The 27,417-nt window shown below is 46.7% G+C and overlaps 1 protein-coding gene across 2 annotated transcripts in view; it reads right to left on the minus strand.

Moving 5' to 3' along the window:
- PPM1E (protein phosphatase, Mg2+/Mn2+ dependent 1E) overlaps window positions 1-27,417 on the minus strand; it is a 708,925-nt gene that overhangs the window by 63,990 nt on the left and 617,518 nt on the right. For both annotated transcript variants that reach the window (XM_078683583.1, XM_078683584.1), the window contains exon 5: window positions 2,877-3,020. In XM_078683583.1, the coding sequence (XP_078539709.1) occupies window positions 2,877-3,020 (144 nt within the window). The remainder of the gene's footprint in view (window positions 1-2,876; window positions 3,021-27,417) is intronic.

Below are 27,417 nucleotides of genomic sequence, written 5' to 3' on the forward strand. Positions count from 1 at the left end.
GGTAGAAGGTCCCACGCATAACAGGGGACACACGCTTGACATTGTCTGGACCGCGGACCCTGAAGTGACGATTCAAGACATCCTACCCTGCGTTTGGTCGGACCACTACCTGATTAAGTATGTTATTCCCATTAATGGGAATCCCGTAACCAAAGCTCCAGAAATGAAGAAAGTCCGCCAATGGAAGAAGGTTGATCTGCAAACCCTGACAGGCACTCTTCCATACTGTATTAATCCCCTTAGCGGCAATTTAAATCAGGATTATATGAAGTTAACTCAAAATTTAACTCAGGCGATCGATCAAATTGCCCCGGAGAGGCTACAAAAAGCTAAAGGGCTGGGGAAAGGTGCGCCGTGGTTTACGTCTCCTTTGAGAGAACATAAGAAAGAGCTTCGTCGTGTGGAAAGGAATTGGAGGAAGACAAAGGAGGAAACTGATCGTGAACATTACAAAGTCAAATTAAACACCTATAAGAAATTGATTCTGACAGTCAAAGCAGAAAACTTTGACACTCGTATAAAGCAGGCGCAAAATGTTCAGAAGGAAACGTTTAATATCTTGAGAGAATTGACAAAGATACCGGTTAAAGCTGATACAAAGATTGACAGTAACACCGTCCAACAGTATTTCGCAGAGAAAGTGCAAACTATTCTCTCTGAGATCAAAAATAACACAGTAAGTGGATTTATCCCACTGCAGAATTCTGAAGTTCCTCAAGATTGTATCATTTAAAGCTTACCTGAAATTAACTCTACAAAGCTTGAGCAACTGATGAATAGCTTTAAATCAGGTTCACCAGCAGACCCCTGTCCCCCTAGGGTCTTCCGGGCGGCGCGTCCCATCTTGGAAAATCATATTGTCTCCTTTCTCAATATGTCATTGTTAAAGGGATATCTTCCACCTAGTCTGAAGGAGGCTCGGGTTAGACCATTGATAAAAAAAATGGGAGCGGATTCAGCTAATTTGAAAAATTATCGACCGATTTCCCAATTACCATTTATATCTAAAATTCTAGAACAACATGTGCTGCAAGACCTTTCTTCTTTTTTGGAGTCTCACAACCTCCTTCATGGGCGTCAGGCAGGCTTTTGTGCACACCATAGCACCGAGTTAGGGATGCTCTCGGTGCTGGATGAGCTTAGAGGCATGGCTGACAGTAGGAAACCTAGCGCCCTGATACTTTTAGATCTGTCAGCGGCGTTGGATACTGTCAGCCATGACCTGCTCCTGAAAAGAGTGGCCAGCTCGGGAATAAAAGGCGCAGCTTTTAAGTGGCTAGAATCCTTCCTAACAGGGAGGCAACAGAGGATTCAACAGGGAGATGATCTCTCCGATGTAGGTATGGTGGAGTGTGGAGTCCCGCAGGGCTCAGCACTATCGCCACTACTTTTTAATCTTTACCTACAACCCCTGATTGAGTCTTTAGTGCACATGGGTTGTCGAGTGTTTAATTACGCCGACGATACTCAGCTGCTTTTTAGCATCGAGAACTCTACTACGGCTCAGGCGCATATGTTAGAAGTTCTTAGGTATACAGTCAGTTGGATGACTGTCAATCTACTGAAAATCAACCCCGAAAAGACGGAAGTCTTGGTGGTATCTACTGGTACATCACCTTGGGGTGATTTGTAGGCCGCAAGAACTTGGGCCTACTCCAACACCAGCATCAAATGTAAAAAGTCTCGGCATAAAAATTGACCGCGACCTGTCAATGTCTGCCCAGATCTCTACGGTAGTTGGCGTATGCATTGGTCTAATCAGGCAATTGCGCAAGCTAGTTCCTCTCCTATCTCAATCGATGCTTCGCACGGTAGTTTCAACCACAATTATATCACGATTGGACTATGGTAATGTCCTTTATTTAGGCCTGCCAAACAGTCTGATCAAGAGATTGCAGGTTGTCATGAACGATGCGGCACGTTTAATCTTTAAGCTTCCCAGAAGAGCTCATGCCTCCCCCCTATTGCTTAGGCTTCACTGGCTCCCCGTGAAGCAGAGGGTGGAGTTTAAGAGCTTGTGTGTAGCACATAAGGCATTATATGGACAAGCACCGGTCTATATAAAGGATCGTTTGATGCCTTATAATCCTAAACGATCGCTTAGATCTTCGGACGCTCAGCTGCTGGTTTGCCCTCGTTTTAAATTGGCAACAAAGGGTGGAAGATCCTTTTCCACACTAATTCCACAGCTGTGGAACAAGCTGCCAGACATTCTTCGTAAAGAGACCAATCTTTTACAGTTTAGAAAGCAGTTGAAAACAACTTTATTCAGGGAAGCCCTAGGCCCCTTTTAATCATATGGTATTCTATTCCTCTTCTAGCTGGGAATTGTTGTGTTTTCTTGGTCTGAAAGCGTCTTGAGACCTGTGGGTGAGTTGGCGCTATACAAACTAAAGTAACAATAACAATAACAATTGCAGGAGTCATGTCGCAAGTGCGACATGACTCCTGCAATGCACAGGGGCCACCTCTTCAATGCATGGAGCGTCACCCTTACGCCTGCTTCAAGCAGGCGTAAGGAATTGACGTAGAAAGTGACTGAGTGAAATCTCATAGATTTCACTCAGCCACTTTTAGGAGGCGTTCCTGCGCAGGAACGCCCCCCCCCCTGCGCAGGAACGCCTCCTTATGGCGCAGGGCTTTCCAACGTGACGCATCTCCTAGATGCGTCACATTGTAAATAGGGTGCATTGTTTGCGCCGCCGTTGCGTCACATTAAGTGACGCAATTGCGGCGCAAAGAGGCGCAAGGGCCTCATAAATCTGCCCCAAAGATTGTTGCACTGGGTGCCCCCAGTGCTAAAGCCGGCCCTGTGCGCACGCGCAAAACTTTAGTAAATCCGGGCCACAGTGTTTGTGTCTTAAATCTCGTCTTACCTCTCTATCGGGCTTGTGAGGTTTCATGAGCTCGACGGCCTGCCCCTTCCTGACCAGCATCACCTGCGAGTCCCCAAGCCACGCAACGTGCAGCATGTTCCCCCGGATGAACGTCACCACGCCAGTAGTTCCACACCGCAGGTTCTGAAAGCGAATTACAAGAAAAGAAACATTTAATCAACTGAAGGTACTCTTTTTCATGACACACAGTGCATTGTTTTGTTTTTTATCAAGTTGAATATATATTTTGATTTTGTATATGTGATTTCATAAAGCGTCTTTGAGACATCATAGGGTGTCAGGGTGCTGTACAATGTTTGAAGTATAAAACAAGTATACAACAATCAACAAAGAGTAAGAGCGTGAATAATCCGTAAAAACATACATTGGAAACCATATTGGGAAAAATCAAAATAACGGAAAAGTTGGAGAGGGGCTTAGTACATCATGATCAGTTTGTAATATTAATCGGTGATTGTGCACAAAACTTTGAGGTTTTGGGTGTTCTGCTTACAAGCATCCTGCCGGCATTATCAGGTCGAAAATATGGGGCAGATTTATGAAGGCCTTGCGCCACGTTTACGCCGCTGTTGCGTCACGCAAGGTGGCGTAAACGTGGCGCATCCCTACGAACGATTTACAACGTGACGCATCTAGGCAGATGCGTCACGTTGTAAAGCCCTGCGCCGCTTGGGATGGGACCATGGGAGGCGGAGCTGTGGCGCACTGTGGCGCACATTAACGGGCGCATCCCTGGGGATGCGCCAGTTAACATAAATCTGCCCCACCGTATGTAGTTATAGGAATTATTCAACACGTGGCATTTGAAAAAACGTTGACCTGCTATCGCCCAAGCAAAATTTGTTACATTAAAAATCAAGGGGCAGATTTATGATGCCCTTGCGCCTCCTTGCGCCGCAATTGCGTCACGTAATGTGACGCAACGGCAGCGCAAACAATGCACCCTATTTACAACGTGACGCATCTAGGAGATGCGTCACGTTGGAAACCCCTGCGCCATAAGGAGGCGTTCCTGCGCAGGGGGGGGGGCGTTCCTGCGCAGGAACGCCTCCTAAAAGTGGCTGAGTGAAATCTATGAGATTTCACTCAGCCACTTTCTACGTCAATTCCTTACGCCTGCTTGAAGCAGGCGTAAGGGTGACGCACAATGCATTGAATAGGTGGCTCCTGTGCATTGCAGGAGTCATGTCGCACTTGCGACATGACTCCTGCAATGCGCCGCCCGTACGCCGAGAGATGCGTCACGCATCCTCACTGCCTTGCACCATGGTGTGCCGCATCATAAATGCGGCGCACCATGGGTGGCGGAGCAGTGGCGCACTGTGGCGCATGTTAACTGGCGCATCCCTGGGGATGCGCCAGTTAACATAAATCTGCCCCCAATGATCTAGCACTGGGCCCTAAAACGTAGGGGCAGATTTATGATGGGAATGCGCCACGTTTGCGTCACGCAACTGCGGCGTAAACGTGGCGCATCCCTACGACCCATTTACAATGTGACTCATCTAGGCAGATGCGTCACGTTGTAAAGCCCTGCTCCACTTGTGGGCATTCCGGCGCAGGGTGGGCGTTCCAGGGCAGGTGCGCCTCGCAAAAGTGGCTGAGTGAAATCTATAAGATTTCACTCAGTCACTTTCAGGCCAATGCTGCGTCAAAACCCTGCGCCTGCTTGAAGCAGAAGTAGGTCTTGACGCAGCATTGTATAGATGGGGCACCCCCGAGCCTTGCTGGAGCTGCGTCGCGCTTGCGGACGCAACTCCAGCAATGCGCCACCTTTACGGCACAGATGCGTCACGCATCTGTGCCGCTTTTGCCCCATGGTGCGCCACATTGTAAATGCGGCGCACCATGGGTGGCGGTGCAGCGGCGCAAAATAACTGGCGCATCCCTGGGGATGCGCCAGTTATCATAAATCTGCCCCGAGGTGTGTAATTTACACTCCTAAGCGAGCATATTATCATTTAGGTTTGCCAAAAATGTGTGACCTTTGTATAAAATAGGAATGTAACCCATCCTGTTCAAGTTAGATTTTGCTGTCATTGCACATGTTAAAAGAGCACCAGAAAGCAGCCCAGAGTCCCAGCAAAGACTTAGGGGCATATTTACAAGCCCTTTGCGCCGATTTTATGCCGCTGTTGCGTCACTTTTGAGACGCAGCGGCGGCGCAAATCCTGTGCCATGGTGCGGGGTATTTACAACGTGACGCATCTGGAAGATGCGTCACGTTGTAAAGCCCTGCGCCATAAAGAGGCGATCCGGCGCAGGGGGGGCGTTCCTGCGCAGGAACGCCTCCTAAAAGTGGCTGAGTGAAATCTACAAGATTTCACTCAGTCACTTTTAGGCCAATGCTGCGTCAAAACCCTGCGCCTGCTTGAAGCAGGCGTAAGGCTTGACGTAGCATTGGCAGAATAGGCCCCCCCCCAGAGCATTGCTGGAGCTGTGTCGCGCTTGCGACGCAACTCCAGCAATGCGCCACTTTTACGGCACAGATGCGTGACGCATCTGTGCTGTTTTTGCCCCATGGTGCGCCGCATTGTAATGCGGCGCACCATGGGTGGCGGAGCTGCGGCGCACAATAACTGGCGCATCCCTGGGGATGCGCCAGTTATTATAAATCTGCCCCGGCATGTGCATTTCAAAAACTGTTAGGGGCAGATTTACAATAACTGGCGCATCCCCAGGGATGCGCCAGTTATTGTGCGCCGCAGCTCCGCCACCCATGGTGCGCCGCATTACAATGCGGCGCACCATGGGGCAAAAACGGCACAGATGCGTGACGCATCTGTGCCGTAAAGGCGGTGCATTGCTGGAGTTGCGTCGCAAGCGCGACGCAGCTCCAGCAATGCTCTGGGGGGCCACATCTGTCCAATGCTGCATCAAGCCTTACGCCTGCTTCAAGCAGGCGCAGGGTTTTGACGCAGCATTGGCCTATAAGTGCCTGCATGAAATCTTATAGATTTCACGCACGCACTTTTGCGAGGCGCACCTGCCCCGGAACGCCCACCCTGCGCCAGAACGCCCACATGTGGCGCAGGGCTTTACAACGTGACGCATCTGCCTAGATGCGTCACGTTGTAAATGGGTCGCAGGGATGCACCACATTTACGCCGCTGTTGCGTGACGCAACGGCGGCGTAAACGTGGCGCAAGTCCGACATAAATCTGCCCCGTAGTCTCTTAGTCAAGTCATCAAAGCTTTTTCCCCTTTGGTCGTATGAACCTTTGATTTTTTTTAAAAGAGTTTTATATAGTGCAAACAAGACCCGCGACATAGGGTATCAGAGCGCTTTACATGAGCACCAGTTTCGCTACATGAGGACACATTCATATTAGTTAGGCACAGGGAGATTAAGTGATTTGCCGAAACTCAAACCCGGGTCCCCAGCTTTGAAGTTGACCGCTCTAGCCGTAAGACTACATCATCTCCCCCTCATTGTCTCAGAGAATCCATGATGATGCCGCATTACTTGCATAATCAAAAAATATGTTTTAACATTTAGAGGCTAGCCATTGTTCCCATGCTCGAAATCAATTGTATAGAGTAATTGGTTATCTACTAATTAATCAAATATTCTTATGCAGAACGAGTCCATGGTGACCCACCTTTCCTTGTATTCAGTTCTGAAGAGGTAGCCAAAATTCCTACATTCGCTTAAGGGAAGGTAGCTATATTGAACTAAAGGTTAGTTCTAACTGTAAAAAGAAAAACACAAGAGATGGTATACAACTGGGCTGGTGACTTAATGGTAGGAACTCAGGATAATTGCTTCAAAAACGTGTTAGAATGATATCACATATGAAAGCTTCCAGATTAAGAACTAATTGGACCTGCCAAACTCGGACTGCTATCTAGGCCCTTGCTGTTGCTTCCGACCTTCTGACTCTTCTCAACAATGTGACAGCGGTGGCTCCTCTGCACAGTGGTGAATACAGCTTCGTTGATAGAGAAACCTATGTCACCTTGGCAGAAAACTCTAAGTTTGTCAGATTTTTCTCCATCACGGACTCCAAATTTGCCATTATGTCTTGAATTCTGGACTGTTCTTCCTAAAGGAACGTGCACTTGATAGCATTTGCCACTGTAAAAGTACACGGGGGCATATTAACAAGGACAAGTGATAATTATTGCTGTACGCGCTTAGCGCGTTTTTCATTATCGCTATCTATTGCTGGAATACATCGCCGTGTTAGTGGCGTATCAGCAACGCTTAGCTCAAAGGCGATGTAAAATCCTGCGATAGACAGCGATAAACGCAATAACGTTGGAACTGCAACGCTAATTGTACATCGCTACTGAACAGCTAGCTAATAGCCAAGTGTGCACTTAACCATTCAATCCACCTTCCATACAAATGATGGTTAAGTCAAGAATAAAGCAGGTGTTAAAATCCTGCAATAACCCTGCTTAGCTTGACTTATTTTTATCACGTCGCGGGTCCGGGGCCGTATTGTAAATAGTGAGTAGTTGTGTCTGCGACTGTTTCCATGTAGGTTTAGGGAGGAACGTCCACTTTGCATGTCATTAGCGATATATATCGCTGACATGCAAAGTGGAGAAATGACGGCTGCTAACTCAAGGAAACACGCGTTAGCGTGTCCTTGTTAATAGAGCGATAATTTAATCGCCGCTTTTCGGCCGAAAACGGCCTCTAAAGTGGCGAAATTGGGCTTGATAATATGCCCCTTACTCTTTTTCACTAGAAAAAATGTGTGCTCTCTCACGCGACATAAAACTTATTAGCCAGGGGTCATTTCCACACCTGCAATTCTAAGGATGTTCCAGGAAAAAGAGGATCACTATGCCTGGTGGGGAGAACAGCTGAAAAATGAATTTCTCGTTCACAGCCCCCTTTGTGAATTTGGCTCCTCCTTCATTTCTATGTAGTTGCCAAATTCATTAACGTATTAACATGTGCCTCTTGCTTCTACGTGCTAGACCTCAGGTCAGGCTACTATTAACCGGAGCTAGACTCCGACCTCGGATATGCAGGACATTTGAGGTGCATGCTGGCCTATAACAAGCAAAGCAGGTCGGGCCTGGGGAATTCCTGGCCACAGGGGTTTTCATGGCCCAATACGAGAGGCACAGCCTGGTTTCGCGAGGTGATAAACATGAGCACAAATCCTGGTATTTGCTGGCAGTGGCCGGGAACGCAATTCCCACTTGAGGGCTGTTTTCCACAGGTTAGATGACAAAACCCTGAGCCTTAGAACGTCAACATGCAAATATCTGTAGGCCATCCTTGACACAGATCCGAAATGCCATCTTTTCACTATCCAAATACATTTTTGCAGATTTTGGGGCATATTAGCAAGAACCTCGTTGAAATTGTCGCAGTTTTAGAGGCAGGAAACTAACACTAAAACGGCGATAATGGGCTTGCTAATATGCGTTATAGAATTCCAATAGAAGCCCAGGTTAGATGTGCAGGACATCTAACCTGGATTTCTATTGGAATTTTACAGAGCATATTAGCATGCCCATTATCTCCGTTTTAGCGGCAGTTTCCTGCTGCTAAAACAGCGAAAATTTTAACGAGGTTCTTGCTAATATGTCCCTTTGTTCTTTCTGGATTTCTTTTTGTAAGAGATTTCAAATTCCAGCCTAAGTTGAGAAGCCACAGGCTCAGTCTCTTCACTATCTGCGGGTAGCATTACTGATCTTAATGTGAGGTCTGAAATGTGTAAGGAGAGCCTGAAAGCAGAGGTTAATTCGTATAAAATGATATTCAAGGGCCCAAAGAATATGTTTGGAGCCCCCAGTTGGAGCAGCCAAATGCCGGGGTCGCTGAATACCTGTCTAGTACTGATCCACCCTCTTGCCTCTTACCTGCACCACTCCAGCAATCCTGTCTCTCTAACTCTTGCACGTTATTTTCCAGTCTTACTTTCTCCTTGTGGCACTGTTTTTCTATCTTTGTCTTCTCCTTTCTTGCTCTGGTCTGATGACGTAAAATAAGTACTAGTCCCCTAAAATGAATGCAGCGGGTCAAGTATGGAAATCACTGCTAAAACGTGGGACGATCAGATGACATGACATATGTAAGAGCTGGCATAAGACAGTTGGAGGCGGTAGATAGATGGAGCTTTAATAGTTGCAGTATTTTGAAACCCGAAAAGAAAACTAATGTATTGTATTTACAGCATTACCTTGCTCGTAACCTGATTCATGCTGTGATGTATGCCGTTTTTAGGTCGAGCCTGGGCAGCGCATGCGCTGCTCTGCGAGGCATGCTGTACTGCCGTAGGGACTTGAAGCTCTGCCCATGTCCCACGCATCTTTTCAATTGGCTCCTGTTACCATCCTTGCAAAATTGTTGCTTTTCATTCCTAAATAGGCTTGTTAGTACCACCTTGGTACAGCAGTCTGCATTTTAACCTCCTGTTACGACGGGACCTTTTACTTGTCTTGTTACACCGTCTGCTTTATCTTGGCTGTGAGCACTATTTTGTTAAATGATTTGCCCCTATTCCACCCACTACGTCGCAGGACGCCACCCATTTTTATTTTAATTACTAATGGCGGCCCGCTTTAATAATAGCGGCCGCGTTTCTTTCGTTCTTTATTTTAGCAGTGCAGTCAGCTTTGAGTATAGGGTCGGTGCTTATTTTTTTGTTTACAAGCGTCCATGTGGCGCGTTCACATCAATAGAGGCCACGCCCCTTTCTTTAGACAAGCTGCATCCAAAGAAATGTGCGCGGCCGCTATCAAAGTGAAAGCGCGGCATGGGGCTTCCGTTTCACGATTTGGAACTCGGCGTGGACTCCACTTCCTAGGACAGAGCGTACTTGCATTCAGGACAGAACTAAGGAAATTATGGACAGCGCTGTGAACCCAACTTTATTTACGGTCGGGTGACTGTAAATAAACTGACGTAAAGCATTGAAAGGGAGAAAATATCAACAATTAATTTCTAATTTATGAAGCCAATGTGACTCCACAATAAGGACTAGGGATCACTGAAAATAGTTAAAGAGTTTTATTTTGGATTACCAATCAAGCAAGTATATATGGAAACCAAGAAAAAATTGAATAAATGTAGCAATACAAAAGGTAAGCTGAAATTCCTAGGTAGGTGAAGACACAATAGAGTGACATGTGCAATTGTGATAATCACAATTGTATAAACACAGATTAAAGCAAACAAGTGTTCCATAAGAAGCTTCCCTTCTCTCCCCTAAACATGGGTCAAATATAGGGTCATCTAAATTGGGAGCACAAAAGAAGGTGTCAGCATGATCAGACTCCAGTAGTAGGCTGAAGAAAAAAGGAAATAAGAGGCCTATTTACGAAAAAGTCACGCAGTGCAGTGCATCAAGTTACCTTACTGCGATGCACTGTGTGACAGGGAAAGGGCAGGAATGTGCTGTATTTAAGACAATACAATGCTTTCCTGTCCTTTCCCATGCACTGGTGCCCTTTCGGTAGCACTACGCAGGTACTCTAGCACCATCATGCATGGGTGCCTGTGTTGCATGCAGGAGTGTTTTTGTGCAGGAAGGGGCACTTTCCCTTTCTGCACAAAAACAATCCTGGGAGGCATATTCCTCTTTCTATGTGTGCTGCACAACGCAGCACACAATGAAAGAGGAAGAAACAAGGAGAAATAGAGATACTTCTCCGCATTACGCCTCCCCTGGGACGGCATAACTTTTTGGCGCATTCTCAAGTTTACCAGTTCTGGTAAATCTGGGATGGCGACAAAACCATGGGTGTTGCATGGGAACACCCATGCAATGCCCATGGAACCCCATACCAGGGCAAAGTAACACAATGCAGCAATTTGCTCTGCGTTACGTAATTCCATATTTATGAAGCCACTCAGGGCCACGCTAAGTGGGGTGGCTTCATAAATCTTACTTAAGTTTTGTGTCGTGCATGTACCGCCCTGTGTGGTGCAAACACGACGCAAAAGTCATAAACAGGCCCCTACTTTTTTAGCATAAAGATTCATACTTGCAAGAACAGGGCAAACAGAGCAGTCTGTACCTCTCTAGGTCTAAAGAGAATCTCTCCTAACTCTATTAGAACACTAATTTAAAAGTAACAGGAGATTCAGAAACTTCTCATCTCCATCACACGACCAGGGACCAATCAGACTACTACTTGAGTGCATCTGCAGCATTGCTTTATGTTCACATTATATAGAACTAGAACTTTGATTCGCGACCTTGAACATCTTGCCATCCTGTTACATGATGAAGAGAGGGCTTCTTTTGACCCTTGTTTCTCCATGTTCACTGCCAAGGTTCCTTCCAAGCCTCTCTATCCGCCATCTAATACCTCTAATAATACATCTAATACTAAGCCTTTCGCTAGCTAATGAAAATAATGATAATAAACCTGCAAGGAAAAGGGAAAACATGCTGGTGAAGCAAAATGTATTTCCACTGAGGCCTGTAGTTACGCTAGCTTAAATTAGCATTTAATGTGCATTTCGAAATACATGGCTATACATGCACATGTGTAACTTTAAAATAACTGCAAAACTTGAGCAAATATATCTTGAAGTGTAAAATTTGAACAAGAAATACATGATTTCAAGTTTTAAACTGAACATTAGTGCACACATAAATAAATCTCTAGTTTCTACAGTGAATACACTTCAGGTTCCTATTATGGAACCACTCATACGATTACCATGCATATCTTTACAACGTGGTTGTTACAACGCAGGTATCATTCCCGCGCGTTACCTTTACAATGCAGGATGTTACTACGAATATGCCTTTAACACACGTCTTTACAACAAATTTCATTGTAAAGGCCTGAATAGTAAAGGCATATGTGCTTTAAAGGTTTTACATTTATGGTAACCGTCGCTTTGTAATGGCTGTTTCCCCATTTAAGTGATACCGCTCCAACCCTTACTGTTATTGCTGGTTCCTTAAGGTTCGTGAGTGGGCCCAACGGAATGAAAACAGAGATACCCAAAAAGACATAATGGGGCATATTATCAAGAACGGGCGTTACATTATCGCCGCTTTTAATGGCAGGAAACTGCCGATAAAGCGGCGATCATGGGCTTGATAATATGCTCTATGAATGCCAATCGAAGTGCATGTTAGATGTGAAGACATCTAACATTGGCTTCGATTGGAATTCATAGAGCATATTGTCAAGCCCATTATCGCCGCTTTATCGGCAGTTTCCTGCCGATAAAAGCGGCGATAACGTAACGCCCTTATTTGATAATATGCCCCAGTGGGTTTAGCGAACAGAAATAAAATGGCAATAGCTTGTCGACCTTGCAAAGCAAAATGCTTTTGATTTTGCTGTTAAGTGAAATCCTTGCCTTTGCCATCTGTATCCATGAACTCTGTGGAGGAAGAATGTACTTCAGAACCAACTTCGGAGCCACCACTGACTTCGTTTTTCCACTTTCGCTTGCTGCAAGTCAGCATTTCAGACTCGGCCAGTGGGTTAACATTTCCAAAGAAGCAGTATAACATTTGCGGAATGCTATTTCAGTTTTTGCAGTGCGAGATAAGATAAAGGACAACTTGCGACCATGGAGTTTGTGTTCTGGCAGTCCAGTAGTTCTCAAGCCAGAGTTTTTAAATACGTAAAAGTTCAAGGTAGCTGGGGCTTCCATATCTCTTCAAAATGGCAGTGTTTTTTTTTTAACCCTAACCTTTACCACACATATGCCTTTACCGTTCATACCTTTACATCGAAATTCGATATAAGGGCATGCATGGTAAAGGCATATTCATTGTAACATCCTGCGCGGTAAAGGTAACGCGTGGTAATGGTACCCGCGTTGTTTAGATACCGCATTGTAATGGCTGTCTCCCTTTTTCAGTAATGTGTTTAAATGCTTCACACACGTTAATAAAGTTAAGGTACCCAGTGAATATAACGTCAAATGTATGTATAGAAACGCATTTCTGTGATGTGTAAGGGCGGAGTCGAAATTGCACTGCGCTATCAACAAGTACATTTTTACACCTAGATCATTATGTTGCCATCTAACACACTGATAATAAAAAATACACTCATCGTCACTACTAAGCTTATATAAATAGTGTATTTTTCTAGGAAAAACTAAGTTGATCTCAGCAGACTCACAGAATAATTTTATCGTAAACTTACAAGGTTGTAGGCGCTTCTTCACAAGGCAGAATAAAGGTACTAAAAATTACATCGTGGTGGAAATTTACTAACACTGTGTACCTGTTTTGCTTGAAAAAAAGTGACGAAACCCAGCGCAAAGTATTGTATTGAGATTTACTTTAAACACAAATCCCGATTCACCTTGAAAATAGCCCTAAAATAACGCAAAGTAGGCCTATGTGCTGCTTTGTGTCAAAGAGGTGTTTGATAGATGGTACATGGGAATTCCCTTCCAAACACCCATGGATTTTGCTGCAAAGGCCTATCTAGTAAAAAGGTAGACCGGGCTTTGCAGCAAAAATGTATACCTCCTTGAGGCAGGCATAAAGTTTTAGAAAAGTTTTCTTTTCTCAAAATCTTATCAACTTTGCATGTTTTCCAAACTGTCCAGCACACACACAGTGGGAAGTGTTAAACTATGTGTAAGAATAGAATTTTCCAGGACCAAGCTTACGCTTGACATCACGCTCACCCCCTTACACTATAGTGCAAGGATGATGCATTTGGTGCAAGGTAGCCTAAAGTGTGCCAGTGCAAGGGGGGAGAAACAGCACTAAATCTTAGTAGCTATGGTGCACCTTTGCTTGCTGCCTTTCATGCAATGCAGATCAGCTTTGGCAGCTGCAGTGCACTGCATTTAAAGGTAATAAATCTGCCCCAGTGGTTGCAACAAACATGCCTTATCTCAATTATCAGCCAGAATCACGCTTTTTCTTTGATCCTTGCAGTCACAGGGACAATTGAGCAATGCCAAGTCTAGAGTGCAGATGTCACCCAGTAACCGAGGCACTGAGTACTCATTCTATGTTAGAATGAGTTCCTCGACGTGAATAAGCAGCCAAGGGTGAACTCAAAGAAGGTAGGGGCATATTACCAACAACTAGCGATAATTATCGCTATGTTGGCTTAGCGGCAATATTTTTATCGCCGAGCTGTGGCGATTTTTATCGCTTAGGAACCTTGCTATTACCAAGGTTTATCTCCTAAGCGATAAAAATCAGATGAAATGCATGAATATCGCTGAAAAGTCAGCGATATTCATGCATTACCGAGCTAATGCTCTTAGCCATGTTATCTACCTACCATTGGATAACGTGGCTAAGAACTGCTCAGGGGCAGGTGTTAGCTTTTGGAGACATTCGCGCTTAGCGCGACTATCTCCAAAAGTTGGTAATAGGAGATAGCGATGTTAGCGACTGTTTCCAGTCGCTAACATCTTGGCACGCCCACTTTGCATGTCATTAGTGATAAATTTCACTGACATGCAAAGCGGGGCCCATGGTCGCTATCTCCTACTAGCTGTCGCTAACTGGTGTTAGCGACAGCTAGGTAATAGGGAGATAATTTTATCTCCGCTTTCTTGGCTTTTAAAGCCAAAAAAGCGGAGATAAACCCCCTTGATAATATGCCCTGTAGTGCCTCATTGAGTCCACAGGCTTTTTAAGGCATGGGTAAAGTGGGCAATTACCTACGGTCACCACCTTCCAAGGGTCTCCTTGAAAAGTGAACTTTCTCTCTGTCTCATATCTGTCTATTTCTGTATGTAAAGGTTTCTACCTCTGTCTCTCGTTGCCCATGATCGTGTTCATGGACAAGGCATTTTCCTTTTTAGATCTTAGCTAGACAGTGAATGTGCTGTCTCTTTGCCACATGTTGTTTACAGTTAGTAGGCTACAGGCTCCCCCTCCACCCAGCTTACCATTTGTTCGTCTCCAAGTCACTCTCATATTCTTCAATGCTGATTGCCATGAGATGCATGTGCCATGCCTCTTTGTATATTCGACCCTCCCCTAGAGCATGGACGAAGTACTCTTGTCCATCCACTGCTCTCGTTTTTTGGAGCTACTTTTTAATTGTGTTTACGCACTCCATACAAGTGCTTGTATTTTCACTCGCTCCTTTCACCATTCGTGTTGCTCCTTTTCCTGTCTAAACACTGCCTCGGCTGTTTTTTTATTTATCTCCCCCAGTGCCCTTTAATTGCGTTTAAGCACTGCATATGTGTCCGTTACTTAGGTTCTGTTCCTATTTCTTTTACGATAACAATCAAATGCCACTGGCTCTGCATTTGATGTTGCTTCTTCCAACACCCTCTATCTCAGTCGCTCGTATTGCTTCCCCTCCGCACTTGGAAGCGGGAGAAGCTGCAATGTTTTGCAGGTAGAACGTGAGCAATGGCCAAATTGTACAGAACAGTAAATAAGCCCTAATCTGTAAAGAATTTTTAAGCGAGAATGATTTTGGATAATAGGACCCACTATCCATGCACTCTGCACTGTCTACTGCCAACTTTCAAACAAATCGCTGGTGTGGCTAAAAGGCAATTAAAAAGGAGGAAGCAGCTTAAATCGCAATTAGAGCCCATGGCCTGATGCGCATGCAAATGAACCCGGGAATGGCTTTCTCGACATTGCAGTTACGGACTAGTGAGAAATTAAGCTGATATGCAGTGAAACTGAATTTATCAATATTGCAGTTGTTCGCCTGTAGCAGCATACATTTTATGCAAGGACAAAAAATTATACAAAATAAATAACGTTTTATTCGACAAAATCTCTACATATAAAACAGCTCCAACGCGTTTGAAACTGGATAGTTGAGGTTGTTCTTTGAGTACCTGCAATGGGATGAATGTGTCCTGGGCTGCAAAAGTATTTTTTTCACTTTTCAAAACAAATTGCCTACACAGTTATTGATAATAGAGAGAAACGTGCACTTAATCGTAATAATGCTCACACTTCATCATGGCCCTCCTGCCCTTCCCTGTTCACTGCACTACTGCTCCTCCATCTTCATGGCACTGCTTCTCCCCGTTCCTCCACGTGCTACTGCTCCCCTTCTCCATCACATCTCACTCCACCCTACTCCAATCTACCCTACTTCAGCCCACTTCAATCTGCCCCAACCTACCCCTCGCCAATCTACCACACCCAATTTATCCCACTCCAATCTACCCTACTGCATTTTAACACAATCAACCCCACCCCAATCTACGCCACTAAAATGGGCACCACTTCAAACTACACCAATCTACACAATTCCGATTTACTCCAATCTACCCCACTCCAAACCTATCCCACTCTAATCCACCACAATGTACCCCGCTCCAATCTATTCCACCCCAATCTACCCCACCCAACCTACACCAACCTACCCCACTCCAATCTATCCCACTCTAATCTACCCTACCCAACCTACTCCAATCTACCCCACTCCAATCCACCCTTTCTATGAGGAGTGTCGGACAAATTCCACCAACCACCGCATGGCGGAGTTTTGTCTCGCATGCGGGTCGCCAACAGTAAGTTGCTGAGTGAGGATTGGCATTCCATAGCACAATTTGGGATGCTTGGAGGGCACCTGTCGAGATTTTCCCAACATAGACGGTCGAAAACGGTCACGATGAGAAAGCTGCTGCTACTCAAGCGGCAGCAAAACCAACTGGAGAAGCGGCACCCTCTGGTGCGCCACATGGTGCCGTTCGTGTTGATTTTTCAGCGTGGAACAAGGTCCTGGTGCTAACAATAAAGGGCAAGCAGCACGAAGCGCCGATTTCCACCCATTAGCTGAACTCCGCTGAATCTCGCAGAGTATTCATGTAACTCCGGGAGTGACACCCTGCGAGTTCTGCCCACCACTACTCTGTACCCCACTCTAATATACCCCACTTCAATCTAACTCAAACTATCCCACTCCAATCTACCCCAGCCCAATCTACCCTATACCAATGCACCCAACCCATCCTACCCCAACCTGCCCCACCTAAATCTACCTTAATCTGCCCACCCCAATCTTTCTACCCCTCTACAATCAACTAATCAACCCCACCCCAATCTACCTTGCCCCCAATCTACACCACTCCAATCTACCACACGCACCCTACCTCAATCTAACCCCTCCAATCTACCCAACTCCAGTCGACCCCATCTACACCGCTCCAATCAACACCACTCCAGTTTAACCCAATCTACCCCACTGCAATATACCCCACCCCATCTACCTCACTCAACCTACCCCACCCCTATCTACCCCAATATACCATACTCTACTCTACTCCACTCCAATCTACTCCACAAAAATCTACCCCGCTCCAATCTATCCTAATCTATCATACTCCAGTTTACCCCATCTACCCCACTCCAATCTACTCCAGCCTACTAATCTACCCCACTCCAATGTACCCTACTATTATCTACACTACTACAATGTATCATAATCTACCCCACACAAATGTACCTCAATCTACCCCACCCAACCTACCCCAATCAAATCTACCCACCCAATCTACCCCACCCTGCCCCAATGTACCCCACCCCAAGCTGCCCCAATCTACCCCACCTAAATCTTCCCACCCTCAATCTACCTCACCCCTCTCGACTCCAACCTACCCCCCTACAATCTACCAATTAGCCCCACCCTAATCTACCTCACCCAAATCTACCTTGCCCCAATCTACATAACACACTCTTCTACACCCACCCTACCTCAATCTACCCCACTCCAATCTACCACAGTCTACCCCACTCCAATGCTCCACACTCCAATATACCTCAATCTACCACACTCAAAACGACTCTACTCCAATTTACCCCAATCTGCCCCACTCCAACTACTCCAGTCTAGCTCAATTTACCCCACTCCAATGTACCCTACTTAACCCCACCCATCCAACCCTAATCTACCCCACCCGAATCTACCCTGCACCAATCCACCTCAATCTGCCCCAATCTACCCTACCTCAATCTTCCCACCCCGATACATTCCACCCCAATCTACCAACCTACCCCATCTCAATCTACCCCAACCTACCCTCTCCATTCTACCAATCAAACCCACCCCAATATACCCCAATCTACCTTGCCCCTATCTACACCATCACAATCTATTACACCCATCCTATCACAATCTACCATACTGCAGTCTACCCCATTTCAATGTAATTTACCCCAATCAAATCTCCCCACTCCATTCTATCCCACTCCAATCTAACCTAATCGACCCCACTCCAAACTACTCCACCCCAATCTACCCTACCTTAATTTACCCCATCCAACCTAGCCCAATCTATCCCACTCCAAACTACCACAATCTGCCTCACTCCAATCTACCATAATCTACCACACTCCAATCTACTCCACAACAATCTATTCCACTCCAATTTACCCCAATTTACCCACTCCAATCTACCCAACTCCAATCTACCCAACTCCAACTACCCCAGTCCACCTCATACGTTGATATCAACACTATATACCATTGGAAATTAATAAATGATCATAACCAGTTGAACAATCCTGCAAAGGAGAAACAGAAGCAACACGATGCAGTAGCTAAAAAACCGTATTGCAAAATTTTCAAAGATATTATGGGGCATATTTACAAGTTCTGGCGCATCTCTGCAAATCAGCAGGGATGCGCCAGAACTGATGCGTCACACAATTCCCTCCTTGCGCCACCACAGATGCGCCGCATTGTAAATGTGGCGCACCATGGGGCAAGAAAGGGCAGATGCGTGACGCATCTGGTGGCGTACGGGCGGCGCATTGCTGGAGTCGCGTCGCAAGCGCGACGCAACTCCTGCAATGCACAGGGGCCACCCATACATAACGTGGTGCGTCACTCCTTACGCCTGCTTCAAGCAGGCATAAGGATTTGACGCAGCAGCGTCGTAACACTGACTCAGTGAAATCTTGTAGATTTCACTGCGTCAGTTTTACGGGCCTTTCCTACGAGGGAACGCCCACCTTGCGACAGAACGCCCACATGAAACCTGACGCACGTTTCATGTGGCGCAGGGCTTTACAACGTGACGCATCTGCCTAGATGCGTCACATTGTAAATAAGTTGCAACATGGCGCATTGTTTACGCCGCGCCAGCATGGATGCGTCGCATTTACAATGCGGCGCACCATGGCGCAAGGATTGACAGATGCGTCACATATCTGTTGCCTCAAAGGTCACGCATTGCTGGAGTTTTGTCGCTAGCGCAACACAACTCCAGCAATGCTCCAGAAGGCCTATACCTTTTGTGCTGCGTCACTCTTTACACCTGCTTCAAGTTTTGACGCAGTGGCGTCGTAGAAGTGGCACCGTGAAATCTTGTAGATCTCACTGTGTCACTTTTACAAGGCTGTCCTGTGTCAGAACGCCCACCCTGCATACATTATACCTGACGCAGGTATAATGTTGCGCAGGGCTTTACAAGGTGATGGATTTCCCTAGATGCGTCACATTGTAAATGTGACGCAACATGGCGCATTGTTTACGCTGCTGCTGCATCACAAAAGTGACGCAATGGCGGTGCAAAAGTGTTGCATGGGGCTTGTAAATCTGCCCCTAAGTCTGGGTATTTCTTTGTGGACAAAAATGGCTTAAAGGGAACGTTGGATAGCCTCTGGGTGAAGTTATGGAGCTTCTCTGGGTCTGGTCATTTAATGAAGCCCTGTGCCCGTGGAAACTATGGCATGACCACACCGCTTTTCTTCTGTATCTTAAAATGGGGTTAGTTACAATTTACAGAACAAATATCGGGACTTTCCTTCTCAATCAAAACATGGTATAGAAAACCAGCAGATATGTTAAAGACTAGCTCCTCAGGAGTGTATCAGGCCTAACCTAGGGCAGGGGTGGCTTCTCAGCCAAGGAACGTCGCCCCAGTGAGCAGGTAAAATGATGATAATTCATTCTTATTATCATTTTATTTTTCCGTTGTTGCTCAGCTGGGTATGGGCGGGTGCTGGTGCTGTGCTCTGACAGAGGAGCTGGAGTAGGAGTGGTTCGCACTCTCTTAAGTGCAGATGACGTCTCTGGCCGACCGAACAGCATTGTGCACTTTGCATGGTCTCCACACAGGCTGCATTACAGCCTGGGTGGAGAACATGCTCAGGCTCCCATTCCCTGTCTCAGAGCTGAACGACGGCACTCAGACCAATCACAACACTGCAATGCAGTATTGTGATCAGCTTAGGGGAGCCTGGGTGCTTTCTGTTCTTGCCCTGGAGGCAGGCATTGAGGACCTAAAGGCGGCGGGACACATGTAAGTGTTTAATTGTTTTTCTTTCATTCTCTCTCCCTTCTCCCCACCATTCATCCCCCCCCCCCCATGACTCACCAACCTACCGGTGTTTAATAGCAGCCGCCACTGGCCTAAGGAATCCATGAGGACAGATGTGGAAACTGTGGATTCAGGCACTTCCATGCCTTGGCTTGACATTGCTATACATACCAAATGTCCTTTTTAGGGTTGAGCCTGCAAGAGCATGTGCTAGTGTACGAGTGTCGCTTGCAAGACACTCTTGTATACAGCAAAGGGCTTGCAGCCCACGTGTTGCTCTTATCATTTGTTGCCTTGTGTGGGATTCTTCTTCACAGCCTCATAATTCATCAAGGCAGGCCTAACATCATATCCATTCCTATCTGTGGAGCAGGGACCAGGCACTGATTGATTCAACTTAATCAGTGCCCGTCCGCTGCTCTCTACTTGACTGACGTACTATTTTGTGCTTTTTAACTTTTAGTGCTGTGCAAACAGAAAGAGTGTGACTGGAAAGAAATCACCCAGCAGGACAGACAAAATTGCTAAGATTTATTTTCTATTGCTAACTTTCTTTTATTTTGACAATTCTTTTTTTCTCACTTTGCACTCATGTTTTCTTTTGTTTTTGCTTGTGGTTGTTGTTCTAAAAAGGTGAGGACTATCTTATTGTAAAGTACGGTGTAATTTCTGACATGATACTTTAACACATAATCGTGCAGTACACCACTATCCACCCCACTCCAATCCACCCCAGATCAATCCAATCCATCCACCCCACTCTAATCAAAAACACTCCCCCAATCTAATCCACTCCATTCCTCCCAATACACCCCACTTCAATCTGCACCACTACAATGCAAAACAACTTTCCCCACTACAATTCAAAACCAACAAACCTCCCCACTCCAGTCTGCCTTACTCCAATCCAAAACATTCTGCCCAACTCCAATCCAAAACAGTCTGCCCCCCTCTAATCCATTCTCCTTCAATCCAAAACAATCTGTCCCTCTTCAATATGCCCCACTCCAATCCAAAACAGTCCATCCTACTCCAATCCAAAATAATCTGCCCCACTCAGTCTAAAACAATCTGCCCCACTACAATCTAAAACAATCTGCCACAATCCAATCCAAAACAATCAGCCCCACTCCAATCCATCCCACTCCAATCTGCCCCACTCCAATCCAAAACTATCTGCCCCACTCCAATCCAAAACAGACTGCCCCACTGCAATCTGCCCCACTCCGATCTGTCGCACTGGATTTCACCCCACTCCAATCCAACCCACCTCACCTCAATACGCCCACTCCATCCAAATTCACCCCACTACAATCCACCTCACTCCAGTCAATCCACCCCACACCAATCCAATCCATCCCAATCCAGCCCACTCCAATCTACCCCACAGCAATCCTATTCATTTCGCCCCAATCCAATCCACCCATTCCTTCCCCAATTCACACCACTCCAATCTAGAACAATCTGTCCTACTTCAATCTAAAACAATCCGCCCCACTCCAACCCAATCTACCATACTCCAATCCAATCCACCCACCCCAATCAATCCACCACACTCCAATCAATCCCCCAATCCAGTTCACCCCACCCAAATCCAATCCACCTCAATCCAGTCCACCCCACTGCAATCCAATCTGCTCCACGCCAATCCAATCCACCCATTCCTTTCCACCCCACCCCAGTCCACCCCACTCCAATTAAACCTTACCCACTCCAATCTAATCTACCACTCTCCACTCCCCACACTCTACTGTAGTCTAATCCACTCCCACTCTACCCAATCCACCCCACACCAGTCCACTCCAGTCACTCCAAACCATCCAGCCCACCAGACTCCAATCCAATCCACCCCACTCAAATCCATTCCACCACACTCCAGTTCAATCCAATCTACCTCATTCTACTCCACTCTAAATCACCTTACTCCAAACCACACTACTGTAATCCAATACAATCCACCCACCCCAAACCAATGTAATCCACCCCACTCCACTCCACCCCAATCCAATCCAGTCCACCTCACCCCATTTCAACCCACCTCACTCCAAACCAGTCCAGTCCACCCACTCCAATCCATTCCACTCAATCGAGCCCACTCTACTCAAATCCAATTCACCCCTCTCTATTCCTGTCCACTCAACCTTACTACTTCAATCCACTCCAACTCACTCCACCCTATTCCATACCCACTCTATGCCACTCCAATCCACTCTGTGCCACTCCACTCACTTTATGGCACTCCATGCCACTTCACTCTATTACATTGCGCTCTATGACACTCTCTGCCACTGAACCACTGAACTCTAATCCCCTCTACTCAACACTACGACACTCTACTAATCCCACTCCACTCTGCAACAGTCTACTCCAACAAATCCAGTCTACGATACTCTATTCCCCCACTCCACTCCAGGACACTCCACGCCACTAACTTTTAGCCAAGTTGAACAGCACCCACACTGGTGTACAACATGGCAAAACCCCATTATCAAAGCCAATAGCTCTTGCTTAGGTGAGACCTATTGCCTTTGCCAATGCTTGTTCCTACTTCTGTTCGATCTTAGTAATCTTGTCGTTAAAGAAGTTGGAGAAGTTGTCACAGAGTTCTTTGGACGCCTGTATTGAGGAGGTCACAGGCTTGGAAGTTTGTGGTCTGATGATGCTATAGAGCTCTTTGGGTCTATTTTTTGGACTGTCCAGCACCAAGCGGAAAAACGAGGATTTCTTGTTTTTGATGTGATTGTTGTATTTCCTGCGAGCGGTTTTCAGTTGTTCGCGGAGGGAGGAGGTAGGGTTATTCCTCCAGCTTCTTTATTTGGCTCTTAGTTTTCTTCTTTCGGAATTAGTATCAGTGTTGAACCAAGACCAGGACGGAATGGCGTTTTTTCAACTTTCGAGGAGCGAGTTGATCAAGCATAGTCACCAAGTTAGGGGTATATCGTGCGGTGAGTTCGGTAGTGGAAAGGTGGTCTTCGGTGCAGGGAAGGAGGGAGGTTATCCTTTCTTCAAAGACTTCCATGGGAATCTGGAAGAGGTTTCGGACCCATTTGGGGGGGTCTTGCAAAGGTGGTTAAGAGAGAATTTGTTGGTTGATATGAAATAGGATCTTGTGGTGGTCCGACCAGTCCACGGGGAGTATGTGTTCGATCGAAATTGCATCTCGTTGGGCGATGATGGCATCTAAGGTAGCTCCTTTGTAGTGTGTCTCCTTGGGTTAAATTATTGTCACAGAGAAGATTGCATAGCGTTTGAATTAGCGGGTTATGTGTTTCATTCTATCGCAGGTTAAGATCACCAAGAATTAGGTTGTTGGAGTCTCCGAGAGCACAGTGAGCAATCAGGTCTGATAATTGTTCCCCGCATGCCGAGGTGTTGCCTGGTGGGTGATAGAGAAGGTGACAGAGTATTGTTCCATTATCTTTGGTCTTTATGTTGGCGTTAAGACCTTCAAAGGTGTTGTGCTTGCATGAGTCTATTTCCATGATGGCGATGTTGTCTTTATGGATGATGGCTACCCCACCCCCTCGTTGGTCTTTTGTGTTTTTGTTAATCATGGAAAAACCTGGGGGCACAAGCATGTCTAAGCATGGTGAGGAGAGCTCATTGAGCCAGGTCTCCGTGATGAACGCAATGTCAACGTCCTGCAAGAGAATGGCTTCTGCTAGTTCAGTTGCATGCATGGATGCCGATCTGCAGGTGATGAGCATGCAGTTGGTAGAAAGCTCTCTTTTGCTAGGGTTCATATCCTTGGGCGCCCTAGGAAGGGAGGTGAGGAAAGGCGGTCTAGGGAGTTTTGTGCACGGAGGGTCTCTTCTGAAATCCGTGATGACTTGGATCTTGGATTTTGTGAAGTGAAAAGGGGGTGCGTTGTATGAAGAGGCTAGATCGGCCGCTTCTTTGTCAGACATCGCAGCTTCGGTCCTAGTAGGTCTTGAGGAGAAGGGCTCTATGTCAGTATTTGAGCGACTCTGAGCCCTATGACGCGGACTGCGTTTCTTAGGGTTTTTTTAGACAAGTCCTCCATATCCGTGCTTGAGGGTCTCTGTACCTGTGTCTCGGAGGTTGCTACGGACCTAGTGGGGCATTGGTGGCAGTTAGAGTTGAATGGTGAAGGTACCCTAAGAAGGGAATTGTTGGGGCTTTCGGGACTTGTCGAGGTTGGTGAGGATTTCGCTCAAGCTCCGGGAAATTGCTTCTAGCTGGTTTTCTAGTGAAGCGAGACGCTGCGCCATGGTGTTGTGGGCAGGGGTGAGGGCATCATGGGGAGGGTCGACCTGTGTGGTGTAGGTCGTGTTTATGATTAGATGCCTATTACTACTGTTGTAGAACATGTTGTCCCCTTTTGGTACCCTGGGAGCGGGGTGCATTGGGTCATGGCGTGAAATCGACCTTTTGAGATCTGGGCAAGTACTAGTGTGATTAGGGGTTGACCGCGGCCGAGCGGGTTCAAGGAGTTGCGGAGGGTGGATCAAATTAGGAAGTTGAGTTTGCCATTCCCTTGAGAGTTGGAGAACACTCTTTGTAGAGGCGCTGGAGTGGTGTGGTGACTCGGAGGGGCGGGAGGAGGAGGTGTGGGGTGAGGCGGGGACAGTTTGTTTTTCCTGTTGGGGCCGGTTATCTAGGAAGAGTGGATCGGAGTGTGGGGAACAGGGAGTCGAAAGCCTCTAGGTTCTCGCTATTAGCCTGAATCAGGACAGTGCCATTAGTGTAGATGGTCATGTACGTGATCCCACCCCTTGACGAACGGTTAGGGAGCGAGGTAGTTAGTTTGCAGCTATGTGAGGTAGTTGTGGTTTTGGAGATGTAGAGTTGTGTTCGGAGAGAAGTGTTCCATTCCTCTGGTCTTTCAGTGTGAAAGATTAAGTCCATCTTAATCTGTCCTTTAGAGGGGCAGTGATATGTGTCGTAAATAGAATTTCTTTGTGTTGTCTGATCAATTTCTGCTTGAAATTTCGTCTCGCTTTAGGAGAAAGGTTGGGGGGGGAAGCTAATCGTGAATGCATTCGCGCTGTGAGGTTTCAGGTGGGTCGATGAGGGTTCGGTGGAGTGGGTTGGCGTACCCGGTGCCATTGTGGGAATTTCTAAGAGAAGGGGGCCGTGTATCACAAAGGGAGTCTAGGACAATTTGGTGAGGTTGGGCATATCAGTCGGGGGTGAGATGAAAATTGTCTCCTAAAGATGTGTCAGGGAGGGTAAGATTGCAGCTGTGCGGTCCGTTAGTAACCCGCCGGTGAAGGTCAGGGGATATTGACTTCGGGGAGCCACCCGATTTGTGTTCAGGCCTTTGGGTCGGGTATGGAATGGGATTGAGCCACCGTAGTTTGGAATCCCTCTTGTTTCGGATTCACCCTGACAGGTTCGATATTGCACATTGTCACGGCAGTTTTGGCGAGTGTGGCTTCTGTCAGGGAGGATTCGCTGAAAAAGCTGTGGGAGGTGTTTGTTTATGTTTACCAGGCAGGAATACTTAGCAGTTGATTCGGGTAGGTAGATGGAATAACAAGTGGGAGCTGTAGTTATTTTGCTATTATCTTGAGGAGACCTGATTATTTTGAGAGTGAAGAATTTTGGTCACCCTATGTTTAACTGTTTCCTCAATGAGGGGTCACCTCAGCAGGGATGAGTCGTGGTGTAGCTCGATCTCATGGTAAGGGGGTGATCACTGTGTTGACAAGGGTGGCCATCTTGGAACGGGTGAAGTGAATTGCATGTTGAAGAATGGGAGGCTGCGTTGAGGCAAGATGCTTCTGGAATTATGGGCAGAAGGCAGTTGCGTTTGTCTTGTTTGGTGGTCCTTGCAGCAATTGGTGGTTGTTGAAGATCCTATTTTTTTTAAAATACACGGATCGCCAAGAACCATGGATCGGCCATCTTAGGCCAGGCAAAGTTAAGTGAGGGAGTGTGGCTCCGAGTAGGACTTAGGCGCTAATTTCAGAAACTTTGTTGGCTATGAGTAGGAGGCCATTAGGAACTCCTTATTAGGTGATCTTTGCAGCTGTTGTTAGAGTTTGGAGATCCTATCTATATCTAAATGCGGGATCAAGAGTCGAGGATCGGTCATTTTGAGGCCAGGCAGAATTGGCTGAAGGAATGGGGCTCTATGTAGTAGATGCGCGTTATTGTTAATAGCTTCTTGATGGGCAAAAGAACGTTGGGTCCTTTAAGCATGATGACCCTTGCAGCATTGCAGCGTTGCAGTATCTTTATGAATACAGACTTTAGCTAAAAGCAGATCCCCAAGAGTCGGGATCGGCCATCTTGCGGCCAGGCAGATTTAAATGGTGGAGCGAGGCTCCGTTAGGGACTTGCGCGCTCCGTTAGGGACTTGCACGCTCCGTTTCACATTCCCAGGTCACCTATGCACAGTTAATAGGTGTGAGAGGCCTCGCTTGGTATTGCTCTCGCAATTATTGTTGGAGGGGACCGGGAGATGAGCAGTGGCGGCCATTTTAAGGACAGTCATAAGTGTCATACATTCACAGAGGAGCGGTACGGGATTCACACCGGTTCTGATCCTGCAGTCCTTGTCCCGGAGTAGACACTCGTCTGATCTGGGGATTCTTGTGCATGTTTTGACAACCGGACTTGAGGCTGGTCCGGGAGTGCTTACTGGGTTCCTTCACAATAGAAGACCTGTCAGGGCAGATTGCAGTCCTGGAGGTATCGGCAAGGGACGATCACTGAGCACTACGATCTCCGTCATTGCCGCCGTCTGTCCTGTTCCACTCTGGTGAGTCCCGCTTTGTTGGGTGCTGGGGGGTGGGGGTTTGGGTGGGGATTCACTGGTATAGTGACCCCGAGCCAGGGAGCCTGGTTTCACAGCTCCTTCCCCGCGGCCATCTTGTCTATAAATCCCCTCTTGTCTACACATCCCCTCTGGCCTCCTTTGGAGCATTGTGTTCACCTGCTCCAGCCAATCGCTGGTTTGATGTCATGCAGTTTCAAGTATAAAGCAGCATAACAGCAAATCGTGGATTGGTTTGAGAACCCTGTCCTTGCAAGGCCACGCTTTTCAGGAAGCGCAGGGGCTGCGTGATTAAGGGCATAACCAATCACTCTGTGGATTTATTTCAAAGCCACAGTGATTGGCAATACCATCACGTGACCTACCGGAGGAGGAAGTGAGAGCCTGGCAGCCAGCCCTGCACTCTACGCTGAGCGGGAGGATTAGGGGTATCAGGACTGAAGATTTGACTCCTGTCCCCTGACAAATCTGCCCGCGAATGCAAAGGCCGCAAAGCCGCTGAATAATTGTGTGTTCCCTACCTCGGGCCACCATACACTCCTAACACGCGAGTATCACTTCTTCTTTTAGTTTGGTATGTAGCGCTATATATTTATATATATATT

The sequence above is a fragment of the Lissotriton helveticus genome, chromosome 3_1, assembly GCF_964261635.1.
Source record: "Lissotriton helveticus chromosome 3_1, aLisHel1.1, whole genome shotgun sequence".
Taxonomy (NCBI): domain Eukaryota; kingdom Metazoa; phylum Chordata; class Amphibia; order Caudata; family Salamandridae; genus Lissotriton; species Lissotriton helveticus.